The 8,772-nt window shown below is 29.8% G+C and overlaps 2 protein-coding genes across 3 annotated transcripts; one reads left to right on the top strand and one right to left on the bottom strand.

The window, feature by feature from the left end:
• The first annotated feature begins 489 nt into the window (after positions 1-489).
• LOC145948393 (uncharacterized) lies at positions 490-4,244 on the top strand. Its single transcript, XM_083058082.1, has 3 exons — positions 490-574; positions 2,025-2,082; positions 2,233-4,244. The coding sequence occupies exons 1-3, from the start codon at positions 520-522 to the stop codon at positions 3,131-3,133; spliced, it is 1,014 nt and encodes a 337-aa protein (XP_082914208.1). The 5' UTR covers positions 490-519; the 3' UTR covers positions 3,134-4,244.
• A 156-nt stretch (positions 4,245-4,400) lies between these two features.
• On the bottom strand, positions 4,401-8,473 carry LOC145948394 (guanylate kinase-like). 2 transcript variants are annotated; one of them, XM_083058083.1, is made up of 5 exons: positions 8,173-8,473; positions 7,390-7,471; positions 6,924-7,191; positions 6,615-6,838; positions 4,401-5,792 (listed from the first exon to the last, which is right to left on the bottom strand). In XM_083058083.1, the coding sequence occupies exons 2-5, from the start codon at positions 7,421-7,423 to the stop codon at positions 5,674-5,676; spliced, it is 645 nt and encodes a 214-aa protein (XP_082914209.1). In that variant the 5' UTR covers positions 7,424-7,471; positions 8,173-8,473; the 3' UTR covers positions 4,401-5,673. The 2 variants fall into 2 exon arrangements, with proteins under 2 accessions (XP_082914209.1, XP_082914210.1); XM_083058084.1 differs by lacking the exon at positions 7,390-7,471 and having other exon boundaries at positions 8,173-8,467.
• Between the last annotated feature and the right edge of the window lie 299 nt (positions 8,474-8,772).

Raw genomic sequence — 8,772 nt, 5'->3', positions numbered from 1 at the left:
AATATTTTAATACATTTCTTATACAGTCATTTAATATACAAAGCTGGCGATAATAACTTCGTTTATTCTAGATAAGTTTGTTCTCGTAAACTTTTTCATCGATGTTGGTTATTTAAACTTTACACAAAACAATTTGGAGTGCTAGCTTAATTATAGAAGACTTTATGTCTGATAAAAAGATCCGATATATACGTTCTCGCGTGACAATACTGTATTTATGATACACCAAAATGATTCGGTCAACGCAGCTGTTTTATTCGCAGCGGTCTTGAGTTTGATTAATCGAACAAAATAATGAACTACACGTGTCCCTTTTTTATCGATTTAATTCCAAGATATTCTTTATTCGCGAAATCTAATTAATTATTCGAACTAACGACGGTCGTGCAAAACGAGTTAGCGTTAAAGCGACATTCCGAAAACTAGATTTATATTAAGAATCTCCAAAAATAGGCGCAACATGCGCCTCCCTCTCTCTTGAGGAAATTCAGTCGTGGGTTGTTGCTCGATTATATAGTCATGGCTTCTCGAAGATACACATCATTAGCAACGATTCTAATTATTATCTGTTTAGGTATGTATATATACAGGGTGTAATTGAACAAACATATACGGAGCACACTATCAAATTCTCTGGCCAATTTATGGAGACGATTTTTCCTCAGTGAAAATGTCGAGGCACATAATTTTCAAGTTATCGGTGATTAAAAAAGAAGAGCTTCTCACAAAGTAAACTTTGTAGAGTTAAAATATTAACAAAATTACATTCTTCAGTTAACTTCAAGTAGAGTTTACTTTAATAGAGTATTAATTAAGGGTTTAGTTACAAAGATACAAGATGGCAAAAATTGGGAACATGCAAAAAATGATGACCTTCGATATTTTCGCTGAGGCAAAATTGTTTCCAAATTGGCCACAGAATCTGGTATGTTCCATATGTATTTTCAGTTACACCCTGTATATACAGGGTGTCTGGTTAGGTGTGCAAGAGCGGGTTAAATCGAACAGGAAAGTACCTTTCGCGATCTTCGCGATAATTAATGAGAAATTAATTGAAATAAAATGGGTAACTTTCATATGTAATAACTCCGCGAAAAAAAATCGTACAAACTTTGCTTTTTTTAAAAATTTGTAGTAAAAAGTCCACATTTTACGATAGTTATGATAAGATTTGCGAAAAAAATTTATTCCACCCCGTGGAGTGCGTCAAAGTACGCAATTTTTTAGAGACAAAACACGTCCTTACTTTTGAAGCAGTGGCGTACGGGGGGGAAGGATAAATTAAAAATCTGACGAATGGTTTTTAAAGTAGAGACTTCAAGCTTGACAGTGAAAAAAAAATTTTTCAAATACGATCATTTTTAGCGGAGTTATGCTTATTTGAAATTATGCGAAATTTTGACTTAAAATACATATGCGTTAATTTTGTTGACGAGTGTATATTGCACCCAGCAGCTGTGTAACAATTGGCAATCTTTTTTAATTAATTTCTCATTAATTATTGCGAAGATTGCAAAACGATAGAGAACTTTCCTATTCCATTTGCTCTCTATCTATACATGATAGATGAGGCGATTATATTGCTGGACATAAAGGTGTCTCAGGATTTAATCAATTTTTTTCTCAGCAAAAATGTCGAGCCACCAATAATTTTCGAGTTATAAGCGATTAAAAATAAAGGGGTTTTCGCAAACTAAGCCTTGTGGAAATAAAATATTAAACCACATATTCTTCAGTTAATTTCAAGTAGAGTTTTACTTTAATCGAATTTTAATTTAAGGCTTATAGACAAAGATACATGATGGCACAAATTGGAAACTTGCAAAAAATAATGACCTCCCTCGACATTTTTCCTGAAGAAAAATCGTCTCCAAATAATCTTAGGAATCTCCCATTAACAGAGGTGATACGTTAATTCTGGGACACCCTGTATATAAACTTTTTTCTTTATTTTGACGTGAGGAATACAAACCCTAGAAGTTTGTCCCAGTATTTCGTAAACAAAAATATATTCTTTTACATAGATATATCATCCTTCATTATTGTGGCCGCCACCATCGCAGAGAATCCAAAAATATCTAGGTGACTACTATATATCATTTTCAATAATCGATAGTCTTCCCGGGAGAATTTGTTATTAAAAGCTTTTAGATGTAACTTAATTGAATTTTATTGTATTGTGAAAGCACAAATATTGCTTTTTTCCTCATCGTGTTGCATTGCACGATATAGATATGACAGTTACAACTTGGACAAAGGACCGGTATTTTATGAAGCTTATTATCCAGACTATGTCAAGACTCATATAGAAAAACGCAACCTAGATGAAAATCAAAAAGTGCTGGAAACGAGTTTTCAGATGCCCTTCGAGCGTTTCGCGTACTCGGCCGAGATGATGCTCGACAATGAAAAAATTCGTCAAACTGCGAATATCAATGAAATTTCCAGGCTCGTTAGAAGAGCCATTTCTCGGGATTTGGAAAACTGGAACACTCTCGAAAGATATCTATCTGATCGCGCAACTGTCGATCAAAATTGGCTGATGCAGCAGAGGATCTATCCTAGAGAGAGCCATGAAAATGAGGAAAACAATAGTTCTCCGTTTCAAAATAATCGGCAAAGATCCTTCGATCAATTGGGACAACCTAATCTTGGGATATTACAAAAATTGGAAGCACGTGATGCGATTAAACAGCATCCTAATTACTTCGAGGAAATCAATAACGCGGAGGGAAATACAATGACGAAGATAATGAGCGATAATCAAGCTGCTGATGCGCATCAGCTGTCGATCGATGTTACTTCCGGCTCGTCACTTCCGGAGAGTATTTTTCAACCACGGCCCCAATTAATTAGATACACATTCTTCAGGAAACCTATCCCACGAGTCGCTCAACAGGCTGAAAAAGTAATAGACACTCCTACGCCAAGGAATTATGGCGACAATCTTATTCGTCAAGAGATCACCGATAAAAACAGCCGAGTAGAAAAAAATAACGTCAAAATAACATCTATAGAGGTAAGCGAATTGCCGCGACATAAAACTCGTCATCATCACGGTGAATGGCCTAAACGAGATTATTCTATTCATCGTCACCAGTCTGAGGAAAAAAAAGAGATAAAAAATGCTTGAGTGAAAAACTTTTGTTGAACAAAGGAAGAGTATTAAATTGATTCATAAATAAGTTTCGTTTTACTTAAAAAAAGCTGAATTTTTATATTTAAAATTATTTACAATAATTAGAATTGGTTTTCGGGTTTGAACCGCGTAGACTTTTTGTTCGATTCCAACCTTTCACGAACATTTCAGTTCACTTTATCAGGGAGAAATAATCTTATACTTTATTTACAATAAATTCTAATCTGTTAATTATACAGGCTTATTTAATATGGTGCTCAAAGTGTTGCTCTAAGTGTTGCCTAAGATTACAAAAATGTAGTCTTATCAAAGTAATTTAATTTTTGTTTTAAACTTTTTTGTCTAAAATCAATATTTATGAAGATATTTTAGAAGGCAATTTCTAGTGACTCACCTTGTATATTCTAATTAATTCTAAATCTGTTATATATTCTTCATTATTAAGTACAACTTGTGTTCTTATTTAGACGATAATTTATTAATTTCTTCCTCGAAAAATTTTGGAGATTTCGATACGTATTTCGATCGTAAAAAAAAGTTTTTTTTACAAATTCATCGATCTCAGCATTATTATGAAAAAAATTTTTCCATTTAATGAATTCTGAAGAGACCTGAATAGATGAAAATTCGATGTGACAAGGTTTAAAGAATAAGAAGAATGAGATAGAACTGACCATAAAAAGTCCAGAATTATTTCCCGAGTTATTTTCACCGTATGTGGTCGGTGTAGCAAAATCATTTTTCCGATTGATAAGGGTCGCTTTTTCTGTAATTTTACTTATATTCGCTGCAGTTGATGCACATATACAGTTGCTGTAATTGCTTCGTTTTTTATTTAAAAAATTCATGATTTCTCAAAAGAAATGATTCAATGTAATTATCTATAGTGGAATTTATTTATGAATCAAAACATAATAGATTAATTAATAACATATTATTTCCTTGCGCGATAATAATAATGATACTAATTGTGTGATGGATTATATTTATATTGTTCTCTCGCTGTTTTACATTACCGCGAATAATATTGACAAATGATATATCTATCTCAAACTATTTATTGAATATACCATTGAATCTATACATGCGTAACATCATATATTCTCTGTAATAGCGTATATACCTACAATAAAATATTTTCCGCGACACTTATCTCTATAAGTTACACTAACCTGAGGTTAATGTTAATTTACATGTTAACATGTTAATGTTAATTAACATTAGGTTAATGTTAATTTTAGGTTAATGTTTTAATTCTAGATATTTTTTTTTCTTTGTTTATAATATCTCATTTTAAGATGCAAGAGCAAATTCGGTTTATTATGTATAATGTAACTTGGCTTCTAGTAATTCCCCATCATTTTTCTATGTTATATATAATCAGACTCATAAAAATATATTTTATATAATATACCGATTTTTTAAGTCAAATTATAAATTATTAAACTATAGACAATTAAAGTTTTCCAACTGCGCGCAAGCGTATTGAAACTCGTAAGCGTATGAAACAAGCATATAGTTTTACCTTAATAACTTAGGAAATATTTTTCTTTTACAATTTTTTTAATAAAAATATAAATAGTTATTTATAATGTAAACGCAAATTTTACAGGAATGTTTACATTTTTTTTATAATCTTAGTTCTAAGTACTTGGCATGATCATATGAAATCTGACACTGTCACGATGTAAACCAGGAATGACTATATTATGTTTGTATATTTATCACGAAGATAAGTACGAAATCGTAAGTATATTTTACAGATAGCCTACTCTATTGGAACACAACCTTTTTTGGTGAATAGTCTCAGTTAGCTACAGCTAAAACTCTATGTTTATCTCTTTAAGTTACTTTTTGAATGCTAGCTAAAATTCTACTCTGAAAATTTTGTCTTACTTCTATAAAAGAGTGGATCTTTTATTTTTAATAAAGAAAAATTAGCTAAAATATATATATGTATTTAGTGCAATATATTGCATCAACATTATAATGGAACTCTTTTTCTTTCATAATTTGCTTTATAATTATCAAATTACTGAAAAATTTACTGTAATAAAAATATGCGACTGTTGCATTTATCATTATTTTCAGAAAAATAACAATAATTTAAATATAGCAAGTATAAATATGCGAACGTAAAAATACACAATTAGTAACATGAATTTACAGCTATAATTTTAACTCATAAGTCACATGTATACATATTTTAATTATATGTATATGTCGATTAAATGTATTAAAATAATTTCTCAACATTTTGTCAAGCTATTCTGTGTCCTAATATACGAGTAATCCATCAAATTTCGTCTCTAGACTAACTCGTTGTTTTGACTGAATATTTTTGTAGAGAATCTCAAATTATTATACAGTGGAACCTCGTAAAATCTCTTCCATATTAAGAGATTCCATTGTATTATCATATTTGTGATCACAATGTAATGATCTTTGTAATGAAAATACTTGTGTGGTATATACATTTAACACACAGTAGAAAGATCAATATCATTTGCATCAAAAACAAAAACAGAACAGTTTTATTCACCTGTTTTGCATTGAAGATTAAAATTGGTCAATATAAAATTGTGTAAAACCTTGTATGCTGTTTCCAAATTATCATTTTCTATGATAATATCGAAGTTACCCGGTGTTTCACCTATAAACATAAATATATATTATGCAGATTTTAAAGAGTAATCTGATAAATATGCAGAGATGTGCATTATTTAAAAGATGCATTTAAAATGGAAATACAAAATGTGAAGTGCCTATTTTGTATTTTGCATTTCAAATACATTTTTTTGAGAAACTATTTTACATTTCCATTTAAATGGTTTTCACCCATTTTTTATTTCAAATGCATTTTTTTGCAAATTAAAAATTAATCGAGGTATCAATAACATGTATGTGTAAAACGCAATAATGCCATTGATACCACCTCATTCTAACATCGCTGGTTCTAATTATGAAACCTTATAGAAAAAAATAGGGAACCTTCTCTTTAAATTTTTTTTCTGAAGGCATATTTGATTTTTAAAGAGCATTGTAATCAAAATGTTATTTTAAAAGAATAAATAAATGTCTAAAAAATATAGGCAAACATTTTTTGTAATTCCATATGTAAATATTTATATAATTCAAGTTTATATTTAAAAAATAAAAATTTAGGTATAAGAAATAATAGTAAGAAATATAAATAAAAAATAAGAATTTAAATATAAATAAATATAAAAATATAAATATTTAAATAAAATTATTTTTATTTTAAAGCATCATTATAAAAATACCTATTTTTCATTTCCTATTTTATGGGTATTTAACAAGTATTTTGCATTTTCAAATGGAAAGGTTCCAACTATTTTGCATTTTCTATTTCAAATGGGTTTGGATATCCATTTTATCTCTATAAATACGTTTTATAAGCAAACTTTTTTTTATAATATGTTTGTATAATATTTTTTATAATATGTGAGCATACCATATTCAAGTTCAGTTTTGGCAACTGCCAATCTGCGTTGCAATGACTCTTCAGTTTCTGTGTTCCTAGTTTTCAACCGTAGCTCCAACTCCAGAACCGATGGCGGTTTTATGAAAACGTAAAGTGGATTAAGATGGGTGCATTTTATTTGTTTTACACCCTGTATGTCAATGTCTAATACGCATATCTTTCCCAAACGTTGCACTTCTTCAATCGCCTGCTTGCTACAAAGGCAATTAAATCGTGTTATTTCAATATATTTATATTATATTTACATCTAGATATATTACATATTTTTTTTCTTAATACCTAGTGCCATATAAATTCCCGCTAAATGTAGCGCTTTCAATAAACTCGCCATTCTTGATCTGTTCTTCCATTTTCTCCTTATTCGTAAAGTGATAGTGCGTCCCATCCTCTTCGCCAGGCCTGGGCACTCTGGTTGTATGAGATACCGAAAACTTGAAGGTATCAGGAAACTCGTCAAACAATCGCTTTATCAAAGTACTCTTTCCACTACCCGAAGGGCCGCATAATACTAAGGGACGTGGTCCTTTGTGAATCATACTGACGTAGTCTAAAAAAAATATAACATTTTTTTGTTAATTTTGTACTTTTTCTTTTCTCTTTTTCTCTCTCTCTTTGCCAGATAAATTAGATTTTTAAGTAATTAAATTAGTTAATTTTTCTAACATGTGTTATTTTAATTGTTAAATTTTGTCAAACTGTTTAAAACTTGCATTATATTTGAATAAAAACTAAAAATTCCGCATACCTATCTTAAATATCCTAAACCACCGTGTGAACATTGCAATTAAAAAGACGCCGATGGTTCCATATCGATTATTTCAATAATTCTGCGTAATTCAATAATATCACTCAAGAGATAAGCAAAAACATAACATATACAATAACATGCAGCAATAATCCCTAATATATATGTATACAGACTAATTACACATTGGATTACAAAATCTTTGTTCTTTTTGCAAGATTGAACTAGGCAATTAAAAATATACATATACATGTATAGAAACGCAAACATTTTTAACGATAATAGTATGTTCCGTAATATTAATAATTATACAAAAAATTATATAAAATGAAATAATTCAATACATTACATTGTCAATGACGAATTATAATTGATTAAATAATTGATAAAAATGAAATAAATAAATTCTAATAACAAAATAAAATTTTTTATGCAATGTAACTATTGTATGCAATTATAAATCTTAATCATTAATTTAATTTAAAAATTATGAAAAAATAAATAGCTCAGTTAAAATGGTACTTACATTTTATATTGTAATAAAATAATGTAAAAAAAGATGTAATTTTGTCTGTTTCAATACAATAAAATTTCATCTACAACATCGTGTATAATTTTAATTAACCATCTAATAGAAAAAAATTATTACTGTATAAAATTTGAGTTTGTTATATGCAATCAGATCGTCCTTGAAATTATTGTTTTGTATTAATATAATTTAATTAATAAAATTTAATTAGTGCTGTTGTGAAGTAGTAATTCGCTTCGATTTCAAAATCTTACCTATAATAGACAAAGAAGATTGAATTAACCAAATTATCCAGTATTAATTAGACGCAGATTCACCCTAATTAGCGCCGGCGAGAAATAAACGTTATTTTCTTTTCTACACACAAGTAACAAATAACCGCACACAGTTATTATTAAGCAAAAATACAAGCGATATCACAAGCGATTACACGATAAAATGTAATGCCAAAATCAGACCGGTAGATATTCATATGTGTAACTACATGTGTGTATATTATATATGTACAATCTATATTATATACAACTATAAGGGTCATTCCACAATAGGTTGCAAATGCCCTCGTTGCCAGTTGACAATTGCGGATTGATCAATCAGCTGACAAGTAGCTTTGCTCTGATTGGTCAATCCGCAATTGTCAACTGGCAACGAGGGCATTTGCAACCTAGGCTGCGTTCGTAAACGTTACCCGCAGGGTATAAATGTCTCTGAACTCGTTCAGAAAGTCAAAAAACACATCAATGGTGGAAAAGCTATCTTTAAGGTACCTTTTCATGTGTCGCTCATCGCTCGTTTTCGGCGATATAATGACGTCACGTAATCGCTAGCGACATGATTTTGTAGTTGGATTTTTC

The sequence above is a fragment of the Prenolepis imparis genome, unplaced genomic scaffold (assembly GCF_030444845.1).
Source record: "Prenolepis imparis isolate NDT839.2.m4 unplaced genomic scaffold, iyPreImpa1.0 SCAF_365, whole genome shotgun sequence".
In the NCBI taxonomy this organism is placed as follows: Eukaryota; Metazoa; Arthropoda; class Insecta; order Hymenoptera; family Formicidae; genus Prenolepis; species Prenolepis imparis.
This window is presented reverse-complemented; position numbering and strand designations above follow the sequence as displayed.

Excerpts from the sequence above, each read along its gene's own strand:
- LOC145948394 (XM_083058083.1), bottom strand. The coding sequence starts at position 7,423 with ATGTTCACACGGTGGTTTAGGATATTTAAGATAG. Across the intron at positions 7,192-7,389 it reads GTTTAGGATATTTAAGATAG|ACTACGTCAGTATGATTCAC; the intron begins GTATGCGGAATT and ends TATTTTTTTTAG. Across the intron at positions 6,839-6,923 it reads GGGAATTTATATGGCACTAG|CAAGCAGGCGATTGAAGAAG; the intron begins GTATTAAGAAAA and ends TTGCCTTTGTAG.
- LOC145948393 (XM_083058082.1), top strand. The coding sequence starts at position 520 with ATGGCTTCTCGAAGATACACATCATTAGCAACGATTCTAATTATTATC. Across the intron at positions 575-2,024 it reads TCTAATTATTATCTGTTTAG|ATATATCATCCTTCATTATT; the intron begins GTATGTATATAT and ends TCTTTTACATAG. Across the intron at positions 2,083-2,232 it reads GAGAATCCAAAAATATCTAG|ATATGACAGTTACAACTTGG; the intron begins GTGACTACTATA and ends TGCACGATATAG.